This window comes from Gobius niger (assembly GCF_951799975.1).
Source record: "Gobius niger genome assembly, chromosome: 14".
NCBI lineage: Eukaryota > Metazoa > Chordata > Actinopteri > Gobiiformes > Gobiidae > Gobius > Gobius niger.
The window spans coordinates 10,475,508-10,497,247 of record NC_136865.1 but is presented as its reverse complement, the minus strand read 5'-3'; the positions used below and the strand labels follow the sequence as shown (position 1 = coordinate 10,497,247).

The window sequence follows — 21,740 nt, the reverse complement described above, 5'->3', positions numbered from 1 at the left end:
GGGTATGGCCTGATGAGACCAAAGAAGGAGAGGAAAAAAAAGAAAAAGAGAGAACAGAACAAGTGCTATAAAAGGCCAATGCATTATCATTACTATTCATTTATATTCTAAGTCTACTTTTCTTTAAACAAGGTGCCGTTATAGTCGCAGATTTGGCTCTAGACCTGATGATTAAAATGCCTTGACCATCGTTGATCATGGACATTTTGAACACCATAGTCCCAATCAACCCGCATAGCAGAGGCTATGTGCAGCAAAAACAAATGACAGAAGTCAGTGTTTGGAGATAAAGCAAATAATGTCCAATGTGCAGCAGTACACTTGGCATTGGCATCCCTTAATGAAGAACCGACTTCAACATAGTCACGCTTAATCTTTAGACAGAAGCCTTAAAAGAACCAATCTTTACTTAGCGTATGAGACAAGGGAAGTCATTATTGTTGAATTTCTACCATTTCCTTTCTCTGTGGACAGTGCACTCATTCAGCGTAACCCCAAGTGAACGGAAACAACAACTGCTATACAAGAGTAATAAAGTGATTAAAATAATTGCTTTTAAGTTTTTTGGCATTCAGATAAAATAGAGTGAAAAAAAGCTTTTTATTCATGAAAAGACGATAATCATAAGCTCTCTAATTTATTTGCCTTTTCTTCACTTTTAAGAGTTACTTGACAAGTTTGGGTGGCAGACATACTCACTTCTCAAATTTGCTCAATATCTGTTTCATTACTCAACCCTACTTAGTAAATGGATGACATATTTTTTTAAGTGCTGAACAGAGGATGTGAAGGTTTTGCAGCAGTATACAGTACTACTACTGTAGTATGCTAGTGTTTTGTTAGTAAGGCCTTTGATTTGCCATTTGTCATACTTTCGGCAGAGGGGATGTCAGAGCAAAATATTTGCTATGTGTCTTGGATTCCCATTTAATTCAAACTCAATTTGGAGATGTAGCTGCGCGTGGCTGAGGGGCATCCCTGATGCGTTTGACGGGGAAAGCACCTGGCAGACAACTATCCACAACAACTGCACTGAGCTGGGTTTGTGCGTAATAAAAACCCATAATACGAGTCCTCGCCCACCCCTCAATTAACACATTAATTCATTTGCAGCAGGTGGCCCCGGGCAGGTGAGCACCTCCATAAAGTACACTGCATTCCCTCATTACAGGTGATTATACTGGACGATTAAAGAGCCGTTTTTAAACAGACAGTAGAAGCGTTTAATAAAGTTTGCTGAAACACCGCCAGCAGCAGCATTTACAGTGGACAGCTGTTCCACAGGGAGAGCCGGTAAAAAACTCCCAACTTTAAAACTGAACTTTGGTCGACTAGCTGCCACATACAGCTCAGCAGTCAAACATCAAACACACAAGTTGTCTGGTTGAACAGAATGTGCAAGTACAGCTGGCTTCATCACAAGCACAGTCAAAGCAAAAACAGTGCTCACTGCTCATGTTTCTGCTGCGTTCACAAACAGTTAGCAACTAACCAGGAAGCCCTGTTCAATCTGCATATCTGCACTCAGGTATCTACAACTCCCAGTTAACTCAAGGCACTACATGGGACATACTCTCACATTTCATTAAATGTGCAAAGTATAGATCAAACAACACTGTGTCATACTGAGCAAAAAGATGAAAATAAAAAGCCTCTTTCAATAACAAATGCGTGTTTTACCTCTAAAATATAATATGAATAACATGGTTACACCTCACTCAATTTAAAGTCTTTAAAACCAACAGGCTGAACAGATCAGGTCTATCCTGGACCAACAGTGTAAAGCTCTATGCTTTTAACTTAAATAGAAATATACATGAAATGAACAGTGGGCTTTATATTACCTTTAGGTTCATAAGGCATTATGAGGCATGTACATTAAATACACATGCTCATATTTTCTACGAGTAACAGAAAAAGTCTTGAGTCCTAAACTCCCAGAGCTGTCAAAGTGATTGACAGCTCTGGGAGTGGAGTTTGACTAAAATAGTAAGTAGTAACTATATGACGTAAACCCTAGCTCACGTTTACAGACAGTTGTAGTACCGGAGCGTATGTTTTGACTGAGTATAGGCATTTACTGCGATGCTGTCAGCTGACCCGGAGATTTGTCTTAGTTGCAGGTGGACATACAAGAAGTGACAAATGAAAAATCGAGAGAGATAAACCGCATTGAACAGCACGTTACCAAGCAGGCCCGGTGTTTTTCATCATCCTTTTTTAACCACATTTTTCGACATTCACAAAGTATGATGTTTGATAAATATAACAATCGTGTGCTCAGCCGCCTGGATCTTATGGTCGAATTACGGGACATAAAAGGTTGCAATATTTCAGTCTAGACACACATGAATTACCTGGCTGTGTTGAGCGGTGGGAGGCAATCAACAAGGGGTGAAAAGCATGCACCATTTATTCTGAGGCATAGCAACAAGTGGCGGAACAAGCTCCTTGGATGAACTGTGTCTAGCCTGAGAGACAACTCTTCTTAGCTGGGAATAAAGTAGGAGGATAAGCTTTGTAAAGAGGTGACACCTGGAAGGTTTACAAAATCAAACGAAGCAGAGGTTTGGCTGAAGACTGGTGCTCGGAGGGCACAGAAAAAGTCGATGAAAAGCATGCTGTATTCATAAAGGAGTCACATGTTTATAATGAGGAATGTGCTTCTCTATGAGCGGGGTGTATTTATATTCAGTGGGCATTGTGCATTTCTTTAAATAGCGGATTCTAATTAATTGGCTTGCTACTGTCTAAAATTAGTCAATAAACGAAGGAAGCAAACCCACGCAATCTGCCCGCATGCCCCTGACATATGACATAACAGCGGAGTAAAAACATTGCTGCTGTTATCGCTGAGCACACGGATATATAGGTGAGCACTGTTGACATGGTTACAGTCGGCGTGCATGTGCAAGTAAATTAGGCTATTGTAAAAAAGGAAAAAAAAACAGCACTGACACTTGGCTGACACCTCCCCGAGCTTGTAAACACAACTGCAGCCAGAATGCAATCTCTCACATGGCCATGAGACGTTCAGGAGCATGGGTCTTATTACGATCCGGGGGAGCACGGCCATACGACGGAGCTATAGGACCACACCTATTCTATCTGCTCCACAAGAATCCGACCGACAGCATAGTGTGTGCGCGTAGTGTTCCTATAAACTTCATCTACACACTGTCTGGGAAACTGTGAGATGTGACTCAGCAAATGTGACATTTAATTATCAACTAATTAAAAACAAATGAAGCCACATGAGATCCGTCATCATGCAAATCACTGCAGAGGGAGGACATAAAAGTAAAAGATGCTTTGATATTTGTAATGTGAGTATTTTTTTTAATTCAGTTTTTGTGAAGGGGATTTGTGCTATCTGCTAATTAAAAATGCATTAGGTTATTAAAACAAAAATAAACATAAATCTGTGCACGCCTTGGGTATGTTTAAAGCAATAATAACGTGTTAATATGTTGTTCTGATGTGGTAGAGGCACACGGATCTGGGCAGAGGGGGCTGTTTTTCTGCAGCCTTCCATTAGATGCAATTATAAATGGCCGAGAGCACAGGGACGGGGGAGCCAATCAGATTTCGGCTCGCATGTCAACCTAAGACCAACTGTCTCCTGGCTCTGACAGCCGGATTTTACCTCCATAATTCAAATCCCAAAGCAATCTGCTCTTTACCAACTCGGAGCGGCGCGGCCGTGTTTACAAGGAGGCGCGCTCGCGGAAACGCAGCAAACAGCGTCGAAAAAGCGAGTCGCAATGAATGAAACCCTGCGCACGGGCGAATCAATCGCGGTCACAATCACACTTTGATCCCGGCGAACACTTAAGCGTGGTTAATCGTGGTCATTCACCGATCTGTGAGAGTCCCCCCCCCCTGCACTTCTCCGTTCGTCGGCGGGTTTTTTTTTTTTTTTTTGTGCACAAGGCGAGCCCTCTATTCCGAATGATTATGCAAATCTCACGTAACCGCTGTCATTAGCATCTTGTTTACGGTCTTGACAGCTACTGACACAACTTTGCTAGCTCCCGGTGCGAGCCCAAACCCGGGGACGAGTGTGGATACGTTTTTGCTTTAAGAAAGAGCCCCGCTTTTCTACAGCAAGCCCAGAAGGAGGACAGTGAAGAAATGTCAGCTTATCTCTGCGAGCTCACACTTTCCCTTGACAAACTCTTACAGTACTTAGTCAAACTCACGTCCTGTACATCCCACAAGCACACACGGCTACCAGTGGCTCTCAAAGTTGTTTTAATCACAATATGCGGGCTGTTTTTCACTCTAAAGTCTATTGCAGGGGGTGGTATTGGGAGAAAGAGAGAGGCAGCCATTTTAGAGCTCTTGCTACATAGACAATGGCTGAACCAAAGCAAAATACAGCTCCTATGTGCCTTTTCTGTGCTACACCTTTACTTTATGTCAAAATGAGAATGTTCATAGGTAAGGTTTACCTGGGGTCTGTTAGGTGGTTGTCCAGTGTTTCCTGGGCTCATAGGAGGTGGATGGTGGACCCTTTGTTGCCAACCCGGATGGACTCCACCATACTGACTGCTACCCATATCTCCTGGTCCCTTGTTAGCCCCGTCCTGATTGTTATAGTCCCCCTGTGGGTAATTCGGATAGCTCCTAGCAGAGCTGGGAGATGTCAAAAGCTGGTTTAAAGTTGGTGTAGATGTAGGTTGTTGGTTTCCCATATTATATCTCTGGTTGTTATAAGAGGCAGCCATAGCAGGGGTTCCTCCTGCTGGCTGTTGCTTGCCTGGTTGCCCCCCAGCCGCCGGAGGCTGGTTATTACGCGGGGAATTCATGGCCCCGTAGCCCTGGCCCTGATAAGAAGTCCTATTCGGGAACGGGCTGTAGTTGTTGTAATGGTTGGGGTAGCCGTGTTCGTGAGAGTTTGGGGGATATGGGTCCATCATGCCCGGCCCCGATGCAGCTGCCATGCCAGGGCTTTGTTGTCCGCCATGTTGATGAAAAGGGGGCCTGAAGTGCTGGTTGTAACCGTAAGGAGGTGGAGGAAAGGGGCCCGGATGGTGGTGTCCCATTCCGGGATGGTTATTCCCATCGGGTCCACCAGAATCATTCTGATTACTGCTATTATTATTTACCCTGGGCAAATTGCCGTTCTTCATGTCAGGATCCCCTCCTCCCCCAGCGTTCCCAGCATCGGTCCCGTCCTGTAGCTCCTTCTGGCCGGGAGAACCCCCGTCAGTCCCGGCTTCTTTTTTCTCGTGCTGCTTCTCTCCCACCACCGCCTCATCCTGCGGGTCCCGGTCCGGCTTCTTGAGTTCGGATGGCGGGCTAGTGTTGAGAGTGGCGACGCTGGCGACCTGAGCGGCCATGATATTCCTCTCTCTCCCAAGTCGTTCGCAGCCTCTCAGTCAGCAACGCGACTAGTCACAATAAAAATCCGAAGAACCATTGAATATAAATACAAGGATATTTAGAAGAACGTACCCGTTGTCCCGGTTCATTCCCCTTTGCCCTCCGTCCGGACCGGTATCCGGTAATCCACCGCGACTTCGTTCAAGTTAAAACAGAGAGGGGAAAGTTTTGCGAAAGAAAAAACATTTGAATATAGAGCCAGGGATGCGAATTTCGACAATACAAGTGTATGAGTGTGTGTTGGAGGGGCTTCTGTTACAGGACGAACGCGAGAGAGCTAGATATCAACCAAACCAGCACGAGGCTCCGCGAGACACAGCCATTTTACCGAGTTGTCGCGAGAAAATAAAGACCCGGAACGGAATCCACCACAAGCTGGATCTGGACTCAACAAGCAGTTTAACAACAACATTGTTTATACATCGAAATAGCTTTTACTGTAGATTTTAATGTGCTTTCAAAATGTGTGCTGTATATACTTACATATGAAATATATAAAGATACCATATTAAAGTCGCTTTTTATTATTATCATTATTTTACATAAACTCACTATTTGAATGTGTAATATTGGAGAAATGTGTATGCAAATGAAGCAATACAACCACAAGCCAAATTCTTCACATGCAGTTCAATGTTTTCTAAAACTGTAGCAATATTGACATTTTTTATTTAACTTTACAAACAGTAAGCTAATAACAGCTTACAGCCTGAGACTGGTGTCCAATGATGGGTCACGTCATAAACTACATAATACATAGATGTTACAACATTTTACACTATATTTGTATTTTATAATTTGTTTATGTAATTATGTATCTAAAGATTTGGATATACATCATTACACATTTTCGTAAATGCAACATTGGGCGCTTTTTTCAGCAGCAAACACACAGGTCTAAAGTTGTCCTATTTCATGATCTCTTTATACTTAAATGATTTGATTTAAAAGGCAAAAAACTGCTATAACTTCTATTTATGGTGAAAGCAGTACTTTTACCCCAATTATGTCCAGTACAATTACAGAATACCACTGTTGAAATCTGAAAATTTCGCTTTGTTCATACCACTACACGCTGTGCCTTGAAGTCACCCATAACTATTCAACCATTCTGATTACAAAAATGACTTCATGCATGAGTTGTGTGTTCCTATTTGTTACATTCATTTCTACACTTTATCTTATTAGCTTGTTAAAGGAGTGGAACAAAATGGGCTACAATGTCATCTTCTGTTAGAGGGGGCTAATGGGCAGAAATGACTGTTCCCATACTGCTTCCATGTGTCGACAGCAGCAAATGAGGGGAGGGAGTACAGTGGAGGGAAAGCATGAAATTACAACCTGTGCATGTCTGTGCAGCTTGAGTGTGTGTTAGCGATGAAGAGAGAGGACAAAAACAAGGATGGGGGATGGACACAGAGCAGAAAGTGAAAATACAAAATAAAACAAGACTCTGATGTTAAAAGAAGTATCAAGTTGTGAGCTACTAAAATGTGCCATTGTGTGTTAGCAAGTTAAAGTCACATCTCCACCACTAGGACAGGCAGGAGGCATGAAGTCGTCCTATACAATTAGCCAGAGCAGAAAGCCTAGCTCTCCCCACCCCCTTTCTTCTCTCGTGCTCTCCTAGCAGCAGCAGCCTTCGCGTTGCCTTCAGGAGCTTCCGGTATTATCACGATCACGCCACGGATCACAAATAATGTATTTTCTTTAAGGGAAAATAAGTATTTTAAACTAAGTGTCATTCCTGTTTCCATAACAGCTACATAGAAAAGAGGAGACGATAAGGAAAAGTGTAAGCTAAGCAGATAAGAAATTATCAATGCCATCTGCAGCAGAATAATGGTCCCTAAAAAGAACATTACACATTCAGGTCATTTGTTTACAGTTCAAAAGCCTGTAAAGACTATGCTTAGTTAAGAACAAGGGACACTGTGAATAAGCAACACAATGTACGTATTGCATATAACACACATTTACTATGATTTGTGCATTATCAAAACTTCATAAACTGACCAGCATAGACGTCATCGTAAATGTTTTTGTTACAAAACCTCTTCTATGTTGAAAAATGTACAAAGCTACGAAGCTTTAAATATGTAACACACCTAGATTACATTACACCGAAAAAGATACAATTATAAAAACAATCATCAGATTTAAATACATCCTTCATAGAGTTTACTGTATTTCTTTTGGCAACACAGAATGCGGTGATAGGGTGCATTCACGAGCTTCACGAAGAGTCCTTGAATGCAGCATCACCGCTTGCAAAAGCAGCAGAACTTTGCTATGTGAATGTGGGGGATGGGAAGCGGCACAGCCTGCTTTGCTGAGCCCTTTCTCTTTAGAATGCAGAGCTTTCTGCACTCTTAGCTCACTCCATATAAGGATAAAAGATGCTGTTTTATATGTAGTTTTACTCTGAAACTCAGCAGAATGTGTAGCTGTACTTTAGATATTTGTGGTGCTTTTGTATGTTTAATAAAGGAGAGTGTGCAGGGTGGAGGGGCAGCTCAGCTGCTGTCTGCTTATATAGGCTAAGGGAGGAGTGTGTGTTTGAACACAGCGCAGAGACAAGGCTCTGAGAGGGGAGGGGGTAGGGAGCTGCGTTTTCTTTTTACCATAAACTTGGTGTATGTTATCAAGGGTGCAGTCTCTCTTCTCTCTTTTATATTTTTGTAGCTCATATATAAAAGCAAACCTCATTATGCTTTCTATGCTGTGTTCTCTCCATCTTATTTTAGAAGTTGCTTCAAAAATGTGCTGCATTTTAGTTGCTCACCTTGAAAAATATTTATGGGTTATTCAGCTGCCTGTGCGCGTCTGTGGAGCTGCAAAGTGACTTTAAAGCACTAAGATCATGTGGTATGTTAAATCTCTGTGGGAGAGCAACAACATGATGCTAAAATTCTCATGTGCAGCTAAGAGTTTCATGCATTTATTTATGTGGTCCTTGTTTTACAAGGATATGTGTTCTTAGAGACACTGTGTGGTCTGTCTGGACAAGCCTAATGTTAACTACAATGACCTCTCATGCCAAATATGGCCATTCATATCAATAGTAATGCCACCTTCTTGCAGAAATCCTTCTGTAGACTGTGAAAAGGAGATCTAACGGTATAGTTTACGGTTGATATCACAGCTGCTGCTCACATGCAGTCGTTGTACTATAACTGTTACCACCCACAGATGATAAATGACTTGACCAAAGTGCTACCATGAAAAGTTCTCACTGTAATTCTGTCATAATCCTGTCTGGCTCACGCAGAATATGCTTCACACTTCCCACATGATCTTATAGTATTGTGCCCTCTGTCTATTGTCTCCAGAACCAGTGCTCAGAGCTGTGGAGGCGATATTCAGAATGCTGCTGTTAGGTATGTTTTGAAACGAGAGCAGAAGGAATGGTGGGAACTTCCAACATCCCTCCCAGGACGATGATTTAGGAGTGTTTACCATTGTCTTAGCGTTGCCTTCTCAGAGGATGGCCATGATGCATCACCTTCAGCTTAATGCAGCAGCAGCTTCCCTTGCCATCACACCAGCAGTTCTATTTCATCCCTTCTGACCGCCAGAGGCGGTGCTTCAAGCACTGAATGATCATCCTTGAGCATGCCCAGGTCGAGAAAATAATAACAACACAGTCACCTGTGACATCCGGTGACCTACGTGAGTCTATAAAGTCACGTGACACCGGAAACACAGTCCCTTTCATTCTTCTCGCACATGGTCGAGTGCTATCGGATTGACGGACTCCACTGCTGCGTTTCTTCTGACTCCACTGCTGTTTTCGGCCCCTTCACCGTGGTGGGAGCTGCGAGCGTGTCTCGCCCTCCTGGGCTGCGTGGACTGTTGTCGCCGCGTGGTGTGCGTCCCGGTGAGTATCCCTGTTGCCGTTTACGGTTTGGGCTGTGTTTTCTGTGTCTGGTGCCGTTTTCGGCGGGACGTTATATTGCGGCCAGTTTTGTGGCTTGTTTTTCTTTCGGAACAGCACTGCCGTGTTCGGCTGTCCTGTTTTCGTTTGTCTTCGTGATATCTTTATCGGCAGTGGTTTGTCCCCTGCTCGCGTTGTTTTGTCTACACCAGTAGCGTACTCGCTCGTGTGGTATTCATTTGTTTCGTTATTTATTTATTTTTACGGGTCGTGAGTGCCGTTTACGGCCGCATTGGCCCGGAGACATGCTGGGCTCACCTTGTTGCAAGGACTGTGTAGCCCCGCTGGCATTGGACGACGGGCACGATCTATGCGCCTCGTGCCTCGGTGTTGGTCACCTTCGGGAGGGCCTCACCGAGGCCGCTTGCGTGGACTGCCGGGTGATGCCGCTGTCACTCCGTGAGGCTCGCCTGGCTGCAAGCGGGGGCGCGGAGACGTGGACGCAGGGGCTGGTCTCCTCTCTGCTTCCTGCTCTGCGGGCAGCGGACGTGGAGCGCTCCGCTGCTGGAGCTCCTACCTCCGCTGGCCGAAAACGCTCCGCTACAGGAGCTGAGGCCTCTGCCCGGAAAAAATGCAAGGTTGGTCGTCCTTCTGGGTTGGCGATGAAGGTCGACAGTTTGTCGTCTGAACTGGCCCAGATGAAGGCTCTCCTTCAGGCCCTTCACGGGGAGGGTCCGCGTCTAGAGGGGGGAGAGCTGCGGCAGGAGGATGTGGCGTCCCTTCACGACGATGACGCCCTATCGGTTGCAGCATCGGACTCCCAATTTCGGGATGTGGATCCACGTTCCCCTGACCCCGTGGACGGGGCGTCTGAAGTTGGCAGCGGTACTTCTGACTCCTCCGCCAGGGACGTTGACGGCGCGGCGATTTCTGCTATGCGCACCGCGCTTGCGCGTTTGCAGCTGGACGTTCCACCCGCGCAGTCGGCTGCCCCCAGTGCCTTTTTTCGGCGGCAGGCATCGTCTGCTGCCTTTTTGGTTCCCCCATCTATGGAATACATCGGCCAGCTTCAGGCATGCTGGACCGAGGCCAAGGCTTTTTCAAAGCCGACGGCTGACGGCAGGGCGCTTGCGTCCATGCAGGAGGCGGCCAAGTTTGGGCTGGACCGCATGCCATCTGTCGAACCTGGGGTGGCCTCACTGATAGTGTCTCCGGATGAGGCCCTGAGGTCTGATGCGAGGTGTCCACGTCCTCAGTGTCGCGCCACTGATGAGCTATTGTGCAAGGCATACGAGGCCGGTGCGCGCATGGGGCGCATCGGGAACTCCTTATCCCATTTGCTGCTGGGTCTGGCGTCGTCTTTGGAGGACGTCGGCCTGGAGTCCCCGACGCAAGGCCTGGTGGACACGTCCTTGCAGGCTTTTGCCTTCATGTCCAGGGAACTAGGCCGCCTGCTCTCCAGTCTAACGCAGGCTCGTAGGCAGGTCTGGTTAGCCCAGTCTCCTCTGACTGAGTCGTCTAGGAGGACTCTGCGCAGTCTCCCGGTCCGTCCGGGGGAACTCTTTGGTTCGGCTGCGCTGGAGGCTCTACAGCGGACTGTGCAGGCCACCCAGACGCGTCAGCAGTTGGCGGGCCTTCACCGGCGTGTTCCTCCGCGTACGTCTGTTCCTGGTCCGTCTCGGAGGGCGTTCCCTCCTTCGCAGGACCCCTTTGTTGTTCCTCAGAGGCCATTTCCGAGATCTGACCGGTTTCGCGACGATCGACCTAGGACGCAGGCTTCTCGTCCGCCCCGCACGGGGCAGCAGTCTCGGCAACCCTCCCGGTCCGCTAGGGGCCGCGGGGGTCGACAGTGAGACCTGCAGGCCGGCGGTCGGTCGTTTCACCCCGGAACAACTCCGTTACTGGGCAGATCACACCCGGGACGCCTGGGTGTTGACCACATTATCCGGGGGTTACAGGCTACAGTTCCGCCGCCGGCCTCCGGCTTCTGGCCCGGTCCGGGTCACTCACATCCGCGACCCGGCCGAAGCCATGACACTACAACGGGAAATTGGGACCTTGCTGGACAAGGGCGCAATTGTACCTGTGGATCCCCTGCGGGATCCGGGGGGTTTTTATTCACGCTACTTCCTGGTCCCGAAAAAGACCGGGGATCTGCGTCCCGTGTTGGACCTGAGAGGTCTCAACATGTTTTTAAAGGTCTTACCATTCCACATGTTGCGCACCGCGGAAGTGCTTCGCACTATTGCGAGGGGCGAATGGTTCACCAGCATCGATCTGAAGGATGCGTATTTTCACGTCCCGATTGCTCCTCCTCATTGGAGGTTTCTGCGCTTCGCGTTTCAAGGCCGCCATTATCAGTTCAGGGTTCTCCCGTTCGGTCTCTCGCTGTCCCCCCGTGTGTTCACGAGATTTGTGGCGGCGGCATTGGCACCGTTACAGGCGCAGGGTTTGAAGATACTTCCCTACATAGACGATTGGTTGGTTTGTGCACCGTCCCGTGCACAGGCTATTCGGGACACGGAGGCTGTACTTGCGCACGTATGCCAGTTGGGGCTCAGAGTGAATCTCCCCAAGAGCAACTTGGTTCCGACCCTGGCCACGGTTTTTCTGGGGATTGCTCTAGACACGGTCTCAATGACCGCTCGACCCTCCCCTCTGAGAGTCGACGGCATCATGGAGGCCCTCTCTGCGTTTCAAGGGACCAGCAGGTTGCCTTTTATCAACTACCTGCGGCTCTTAGGCAAGCTGGTGTCGGTTTCCAGTGTGGTTCCATTGGGACTGCTCCGTCTGCGCCCCCTGCAAATATGGCTGAACGATCGCCATCTGGATCCGTCGCGGCTTTCACACCGGCGGGTGCCGTTGCTGGTGTCTCGTCCATGTCTGGCGGCTCTTGCTCCATGGAGGGACAGGCTTTGGCTCGAACAGGGTGTCCGACTGGGGGATTGTCCGTCTCGGCGGGAAGTTGTATGTACAGATGCGTCGTCCACAGGCTGGGGTGCGACGTGGCAGGGCCGGATAGCGCAGGGTGTGTGGTCCCCTCAGTTGAGGCGGGAACACATAAATGTTTTGGAGCTGCTTGCGGTGCATTTTGCTCTTCGTCATTTCCTGCTGCATCTGCGGGGCCGACATGTTTTGATACGGTCGGACAACACGTCGGTGGTCTACCACATCAACCACATGGGGGGAACCGGATCGGTCAGGTTGACGCAGGTGACGGGTCAGCTGCTCACGTGGGCTTGGCCTCGATTGGCGGGGTTGCGGGCAACCCATATACCGGGACCGCAAAATCAGGTGGCCGATTTCCTGTCCCGCCATTCGATGCCGGCCGGGGAGTGGATGCTCCATCCGGAGGTGGTGAGCGGGATATGGAGATCCTTCGGCAGGGCAGGGGTGGATCTCTTCGCCTCGAGAGAGGCGAACCATTGCCCACTCTGGTTCTCGCTGGCGGATGCCTCCTGTCCGATGGGCCAGGACGCGCTGGCACACGACTGGCCGAGAGTGCTGCTGTACGCCTTCCCACCGCTGCCGCTCGTTTTCCCGACGCTTCTCCGAGTCCTTCAGGAGAGACACCGGCTCCTCCTGGTGGCTCCATTCTGGCCGGGGAGGACGTGGTTTCCACTGCTGCGCAGGCTTTGTTGTGCCTTGCCAATGCGTCTCCCTTGCAGGGCGGACTTGTTGTCCCAAATGAGGGGCCGAGTGTTACACCCCGATCCCGCTCGCCTCCAGCTCTGGGTCTGGCCGCTAGGCCCGGCATAGACTTCTCCATCTTCGAGGGTGCAGTCGGTCACACTATGTGCAACGCCCGGGCGCCGTCCACGCGCTTGTTATACGCCAACAGGTGGAAACTGTTTGACGAATGGTGCTGTGACCGTAGGCTGGACCCTGTACGCTGTCCTGTCCCGGACATCCTTTTGTTCCTGCAGGACCTGCTCGATAAGGGGCGGTCTCCTTCTACCCTGAAGGTATATGTGGCGGCTATTTCATGTTGGCACGTTGACATAGACGGTGCGACTGTCGGCAGTCATAAGGCGATCTCTTTGTTTTTGAAGGGCGCCCGGAGACTGCATCCTCCCAGACGCCACATAGTGCCTTCGTGGGACCTGGACGTGGTACTCCAGGCCCTACGGTCTGCGCCGTTTGAACCGTTGTCAGAGGTGAGCCTTAAGTGGTTGTCAATGAAGACTGCGTTCCTCTTGGCGATGGTCTCGGCAAAGCGGGTGGGTGAATTGCAGGCATTCTCTATTGAGGACTCCTGCTGCCAATGGAACCCGGATGGTTCGGGGGTCACTCTTTGGCCTAATCCTTCTTTTGTTCCCAAGGTGCCCTCTGCAACTCCTGTCGGGCCCTTGAACCTCGCCCGTTTTGAGTCCGACTCCGAGCATCTGTGCCCTGTCCGCTCGCTGACCGCTTACGTGAGGGCGACCGCGGCGATACGTAAGTCTGATCAACTGTTTGTGTGCTTTGCGGGACCCCGAGTGGGTCATCCGCTGTCTAAACAACGGTTGTCGCAATGGGTCGTCGGGGTTGTTGCGGAGGCGTATGCGAAGTGTGGTCGGCCACTGCCTGCAGGAGTGAGGTGTCATTCCACCAGGGGCGTCTCCACTTCCTGGGCTGTAATGACGGGCGTTCCACTCGAAACGGTGTGTGCTGCGGCTTCGTGGACATCTGCGAGCACCTTTGCCCGGTTCTACAGGGTAAATGTGGCTACTCCACATCCGTTGGAGGGCGTCCTCCGTCAACACCGCTCTTGAGGGAGGTGAGTGTTTTTTTGGGTCCGTGGATTCCTCGGGACCTTGTTGACATTAGTCATTCAGTGCTTGAAGCACCGCCTCTGGCGGTCAGAAGGGATGAAATAGAACGCAAGTTACGTATGTAACTATGGTTCTATGAATCCCGAATGACCGCCAGAGCGTTCAGTCCCTCGGAATCCTCTCGTTGTGCGAGAAGATTGTGGGACTGTGTTTCCGGTGTCACGTGACTTTATAGACTCACGTAGGTCACCGGATGTCACAGGTGACTGTGTTGTTATTATTTTCTCGACCTGGGCATGCTCAAGGATGATCATTCAGTGCTTGAAGCACCGCCTCTGGCGGTCATTCGGGATTCATAGAACCATAGTTACATACGTAACTTGCGTTTCTTGGCCTGAATCCAGAAAAAAAATCAGCTCACAATTAGATGTTTAAGTATAAAACTGGTTGTGTTCTCGGCAATGTACAATTTAAAGCCATAAAATCCAACAACAATGACAGATCTTGCTTAATCTTTCTACCCTGATTGTTTAAAGTTTTTGAAACCCAGAAATAATCTGGCAATGTCCACAAATTAATTTAGAGCTTTACACGGCAAGTGCCTTTTTGAGCAAGTTAACTGATGACCGATCATTGAGGAGTTTTTTGTTTTTAATTCCCTAAGATACAATCTGGGAATGGTGCCATACAATCTCCAAGACAACCCAATAATGTGGCGTGGAATTTCCTAACAAGAGGCAAGCTGAATTCGGACACACACAGACGCACAACTCACGTGTACAATGGCTAAACACGGCCAAAACCTGACATTAATGCACACTCTCTGAATTTATGGCAACAATGAGACGGTCATTAATGGTCACTTGTGCCAAATATCAGCAGCAGGAACAATCCATCAATGACCCGGCCGCACACACTTAAATAACACACATACAATTACAGCAGTTGGGTGCTGTCCAGCCGGTTGCCAGGCAGCAGTTCGACGCATAGTCTGGAGTGTGTGAAGGAAGGAAGTAGCACTTGGGGAAGTGCAATAGGCGTCCGACTCGTTCCCAGACAGTCTGCATTGCTTACATGCTGGGCTACACACGGTAGACCCAGGCCTAGCTGTAAGAACACACCCACCTACAGCACAATACAGGAGTAAACAGTGACAAGACAACTGAGACTGGAAATCTAACAGTACAGTTACATCATAGTAACCTTCCTCACCAGATGGTCGCAGCATACTGTAATACAGCGAAGTGTGAGTGTGCGTCTTAGTAAAGTTTGCAAACCACGAGCACAGATGTCTTTATTGTTGTAGTGTGATTTATGTGATGCCACTAAAGGTCTGCTATAGTTTCTGTGCAGGATCTTTAGTTTTGTTTTTAAATAAAGGCCGTTGTTGCATGAAAAAATTAAAATAATTTTGAATTGATAAATTGTCAGTCACGAAGCATACTCTCCAAACACATCAGCCAATCAGAAGTCTTGTTGTGGCCTCTTCTGTTTTTAAGTTGGGCGCTATGGTGGCTAAGGTCCCGGGTTCGAAGGCAGGATCTTTCTGTGTGGAGTTTGCATGTTCTCCCAGAGTCTGCCGAGGTTTCCTCCAGTTGCGCCGGTTTCTCCTATCAGTAGAAAACATACAAAAGGGCCAAGACTCTGCTGAAAAAGAGGTTGTTCATCTCAGTGGGACTTTCCTTGTTAAATAAAGGTAAAGAATATGTTCATGTCTTTATGAGGATGTATTTTTATTTTCACAAAAATATAAAATAAAAGAATAGAATAGAATAGAAAAATGTTGCCATGCACAATGATGGCAGAAATTTGCCTTTGGCTTGCTCATACATTCAGGTACATTAGCCCAGTAAATATATTAAAATACATAATACATTAGAGCACATTATGAAATCAGTTCCCCCTCCTGGAACCGCCACCTTAACGTGGTGGAGGGGTTTGAGCACCCGAATGATCCTAGGAGCTCTGTTGTCGGGGGCTTCGTGCCCCTGTTAGGGTCTCCCAGGGCAAACAGGTCGTAGGTGACGGGTCAGACAAAGAGCGGTTCAGAAGCCCCTTATGAGAGACCAACAGGCCCGGTTAATCATGAGGCCGTCCTCCCGTGGACCCACCACCTGCAGGAGGAGCCATTGGGGCTGGTGCCATGTGATTTGGGCAACTCCAACAGCTGCCCCCACGACCCGGCAACGGACAAGTGGAAGAAGATGGATGGATGGATGGATGGATGGATGGATGGATGAAATCAGTTCATTGCAGACAGAGGAGCAGCAGCAGATTCACCTCATCCAAAGAAAAGAAACATTGGAAATGATGCTAATGAAATATATCTGCAAACATTTACCATTAAAAATAGAATGGTGTAATTTTAGCCTAGCACCATGTTTCAGGTAATTATTCCAATACCTCAGCCATTGTTCTTTTGAAACAAAATCAAATAGGATGCTTTTTTTTTTTTTGCATTCACTCACAGCTTAATCATTTGCCCTTTTCTTTTATCTGGCCAGAAATCATCCTTGGTCTTAAGGTGAAAATAGTCTTGGGGACTCAGTGCCCCATGACAGCCTCTCAGTCTCAAATCAAAGTCAATAGGACATTTTCAGGTTGCTCCCGAGAACTTTTATCTGCCTTTTTGTGCGAGGTGATAATTTGCTTGGGGGGCATTTCTGTTAAAAACATCTCTGAATTCATGAAGTCTGTACGGTTCACACCAGCAGCAAGCGATGAATTCTAAGCAGTCCATTTCTCGCACTGTGCTCGAGAGTGAAGTGAAAAAAGGAACCCCCGATCTCGACAAAGCCAGGCGAGGTTAAGAGCACTCAAAATTACGGTGTCCACCCCACAAGGACAGAGAAGTGCTCACGCAGCTTTCAACAGGGATGAAAAGAAACCGTGCAGAGGGAATCGTCTCTGCAGTGAGAGAACTCATCACAGGGAACATACCGGGAACTACTCCATTGTGGGTCACGGAGCTCAGTATGTGTGTTTCGGCACCACTGACGAGCAGCTCTGCAAATACTCTAGAGACTGTGGACTGGAGGAAGTAAAGTGTTGGAGAAGAAGACCATACCGGGACCACACGGAGAATGCACACATTTACCATTATGAATTCAAAATGCATGCTGACCGAACAAAGGAGAAATCCAGAAGTGTTGCATGGCAGTTGATTGTTTGCCACCGAAAAACACCAGTACCATATTTTAACCATAGGCGTTAATATATGACTCATTTATGGATAACAAGCAGCAATGTTAATGAAGAAATGTTGGGCAGAAAAGTTATTTTTATATGACTTTAACATGACATGGTTTAAAATTGTTCGCCTCTATCTATGTCACTTCCTGTCAGTGTCCAATAAGGAAGTGAAACTATAAACATCACGAAAATGTTCAAACTAAAGAAAGCTGGGTATTGTTTTTTTAGCAAAATCTTAAATATAATTGTGTTAACTATGTTTTAGCAAAAAAATGTGTCTAATGTGTCATAAGCACCTTAAACAAGAGACAATTATTGTTTCTGTTGTTGCTCTCTTTTCGCTCTTTACTTGTGGTTTAGCCGTAGATTAGGATCGATTCAGCTGAAGTTTTCTTAGTTTAAACTTTAGTGTGAAAAATTGAGAATCACCGCACTGCACCGTCATACTTTTTTCAACGTCTGAATGAGGAGCAACAATAAACCAAGGTTGCTATTTATAAATATACTTTAAAGAAGCACATGGAGCCTTAATTACAGCCCGCAATCCGCAGTGAATAGTTGAATGCATTGATACACTTTTGAATCCCATTGCTAGCTGAAAGAAGTATAAATGTGTGGAAACGATTTAGTATAACTTCATTCATTATTAAATCTAAAGGTTACTCATCACTTTTCACAGTTCAGCATAATGCCATTTGCTACAATTGCAAATATATTGCTTTTATACTTTCTTCTCCTTCCTCAATCTCTGCCCCCTCCACCCCCCTTGCATAGATAGATAATATATATTTACTACTAGGTGCAGCAGCTTTGAATTAGTGCTTGTTTTGTCATAGGTTTGAATCCAAAGGTGTCAGGCAGGGAGTACGTTTTGCGATATGATGAACAACACAGTGGGCAGGCAAAAAGATGACGGAATTGATATGTTGAAGACGGAGTGATTAAGCTACCTGTTACAGCACAGCCCCAGAGCATATATCAATATGAACCGTGGCAGATGGAGAAGATGAATTGGACGCGACTGAATGGCTGTGGGGAGGGGGAAAAAGGGCAACTTATCCAGAGCAGAAAATAGAAACCAAAAGAGCATTTAATGGAGAAACTATATTCTGTGCAACATCAACATTTTGATAGAAGACATTATGGAGAATGATATAATTCACACCGCGGCCCTGAGATGCTCAAGAGAGCAATCTTCTCATACATCGGAATTGGATGTATTTCAGCGGTTACCGCCTGAATCATTTTCTTGTCCAACTCCTTTTAGCCTTTTGTTTACAGCTGCTTCTACACCTTCAACTGTGCCTGTACCCTTTTGGGGGTGATGTTATACACACAAAGTGCAATAATATAAAGGGAAACGTACAAAGGCTGAACAACGAAGCAAAACTGAAAAAAATTAAGTTAAGAGTTAATCGTTCTACTTTTTTAAAAATTATGAGCCATTATCTTATTCTGGATAAAAGCTAACATGAATTGTACAATGAGATACAGCCAGTGGAGTTCGGTGGATTTCCTTTTACTTTGAGAGTCCACAACGGTCCTGAAGAAAGCAGTTTTTTTTTAAAGTAGACAGCTAGCTTATCAGCTAAACCCATTTGAGACATACAAATGTCTTCTTCTGAGACACTAAAGGCACCAAGAGCCCTTACACCTGCAGCACAGTGGAGGCGTCACAAGAGGAGCTACAGGAAACAAACAAGGGACAAACAAGGAGGTATCCGGGCGAGACTCACAGCTAAGCCACACATGCCTTCTATTGTTCCGGCTAACGGACGTTCACTGGAGAATTTAACAGATTAACTAACTAAGCTCTTCTCAGAAGGTGGTGAAAGACTGTTGTGGAGTGGAGCGAGCTGCGCAGGAGGAAGAGGAGAGGCTGACAAGTACAGGACACGCTCTGAAACAGGGACAAACCCTATTTCAGCGGATCAGAGGAGACTGAAAGCAGACAGCCAGGCTTCCTCCAAGTGCTACAGTTTCCTCTACCTCCCTAAACATGCGGGTCAGGTTGACCCACAGTGGCACCGCGGTTCAGTCACAGTGGCTCAGGACTAACACCTGAACACTATTTCGTTGTACAATTGTACAATGACAAATAAAGCACTTACTTACTTTCTTAACCGTTAATCGATAATGGTTGGGTAAGGTGACCATTTGAACAGAATGTGCATCATAGTTTGGCTCACTTCTAGACAAACATATTTTCTCTGCCATCTTTCCAATTCACACAGGCCAGGGCACTCATGGACATCTTATACTACTTCAAAATCCATTAGTTTTGTAAAGAAAGCTCAAGTGAGTGTAGACATTTCATCTGTAATTGCTCTTTTTGACCATAATTCAAGGATACTGCAGTGTAAAGACAATCGGCAGTTTCCGTGTGAGACGAATTTGCTCGTCTTCTTGAGAATGAGAAACCCAAACATGATGAAGTCAAACAAGGCGGCATATGACTTCCCAGTTTTTCTACTTCTTTTTGCCAGTCAAGTCAATAAAACATGGCCTAATCCGCGCTTTCTTCCGAATATGATGCGAGAGCTTACAATTTGGAACGCATCATTTGGATCGTTTAAGATCTGGATCCGTTTCACAGTTGAAGAGGGTATTTGAACCGAAACCTTAAGAGACACTGCTGGGCACATGCACTTGCCAAATGGGCCATTTATAAAAGGTTGGCTGTAGCCCCGCAGAGTGAATGCTGGCAGAGGCATGGACCCCACCTCATAGTGCCAACCGAGGGTTTTGTTTGGCATGTGTCTGTGTAGTATGGCTTTTCTCCTCCAGACACTGGCCCAAATACAACCCGGCATTGGCAAACAGAAGCATTAGAGGGAGGCATTAGAAAGCAAGAGGTGTAAGATTGACGATCAATAAGTAAACACTGGGAACAGATGCTAAATATTGCAGAGACATACAGTTATGGCCTCTTTAGCGGCATTTGGCATCGGATTTTAGCACGTTTAAACATCAATGTGAGGTTTCCCATACTGACATTTCTAAAACGGGCTTTACTCTCCGCCAGATTTTGCAGTCACTGGGACATTTTTACATCATATTTATGGAGGTTATAGGGGGCAATAGTATGGTCATGCTGCTATATTGGGGCGGAAGGTACGGGGGTTTCTAATCCCAGCTGAAAATGCACACTGTCGTTGTGTCCTTGGGCAAGACACTTCGCCCTCCTTGCCCCCAGTGTCTGCGCACATTGGTGTATGAATAAACGTGTAAATGGGTGAGAACGCTTTGGGCCTGATGAAGGTAGACAAGCGCTATATACTGTAAGTTGAGACTATTTACCACATTAAGTACATTGAATCAAAGATAAACCTCAATATCAAATGCAATTTTAACATCGCTGTGTGTGTGTGCAATGAGAACAAATTGATTGGTTTATAGTATGTCATCTCCTGATATTATGTATTGATCCGGATGCATTGGATCGATTTGTCTAAACTGCAACATGAACGGTGGCATAATAAGATAAGTGGCTTGTTATGAAATGACTCGTGAGTGTACAGTATGATATGGACTGTTTTCTTTATTTCTATTTTCATCTTGTTTGTAAGTGAATTTGCAAAGTAAAGCAAATTTTGTCTAGTGTGGACCTTTGTAGTCAAATGGTTATGTAAACAGTAGTGACTAGTTTTACATACATAGTGACAGAATCCCTCAGATCGTAGTCAGATATTTATATCTGAGAGTAATAGTTCATCTTAAAGTGACATTTTGTCTGGAAACAAAAAGAAATTCCCTTCTGATCTATAAAGTTATTTTCAGTCTGATCAAATAAATGGCTAACGTAAGAGTATAACAAACATTTCAACAAGTTGGAAATTATTGCACGATGCCATTTATTTTCCTTTCCAGGAATAAAAAGAAAGCCTTCAGAGCTAGAATCTGACATCCGAGCACACGGGGATAAACTGCCTATGAGATGATATGGTTGCTGTTATTGCCAAATCACACAGGTTAAAACTGACAGTGCCTTATAGAGGAACAGCTTACAGGCATATCTGCCTGACTGACTCTCCAAGATAGCCCTTGTTTGATAGCAGTGGGGACACACATGCAATCTTGACTGAGCCTATTACAGTATAAACACAGCCCAAAGAACACATTCAGGGACAATGCACTATTTAATTTGAAGCACCAAAGAGAGTAGAGAGGAAAACAAAGGGCAGAAAATAGCAAAAGTAATTTATTCTGGCTTGTTTGAACCTGCGAGAGAGGCCTATTTTGAGAAGAAATAAAACAAGAGAGGAGTGGAAGACAATGCGCTTTTAAAGGAGGCGCTTCCCCCAGTGCGTCTTCATGTGTCAGTCAAGCAGCAACGTAAACACAGTGTGAGACGGGTTTCCATAGCCACAGTGCTTAAATGGCACCGGCGCTGTACACGCTCCCTCTTGTTACAACGCTTTTCATTTGCATTTCGTGTTGGGAAAATTCAGAATGATGGCTATAGGCTCGGCGTGTGCTACATCCACTGCGAGGGAAAGCAGCGAGAGGGAGACAGAGGGCCAAGCAGA

The 21,740-nt window shown here is 46.5% G+C and overlaps 1 protein-coding gene across 4 annotated transcripts in view; it reads right to left on the bottom strand.

Annotated features, from left to right (window-relative positions):
* The window catches only part of arid1ab (AT-rich interactive domain 1Ab), a 48,893-nt gene extending 43,176 nt beyond the window's left edge, over positions 1 to 5,717 (bottom strand). For all 4 annotated transcript variants that reach the window (XM_079571194.1, XM_079571195.1, XM_079571197.1 and 1 more), the window contains exon 1: positions 4,455 to 5,717. In XM_079571194.1, coding sequence (XP_079427320.1) covers positions 4,455 to 5,345 — 891 coding nt within the window. In that variant the 5' untranslated portion in view covers positions 5,346 to 5,717. The remainder of the gene's footprint in view (positions 1 to 4,454) is intronic.
* Between the last annotated feature and the right edge of the window lie 16,023 nt (positions 5,718 to 21,740).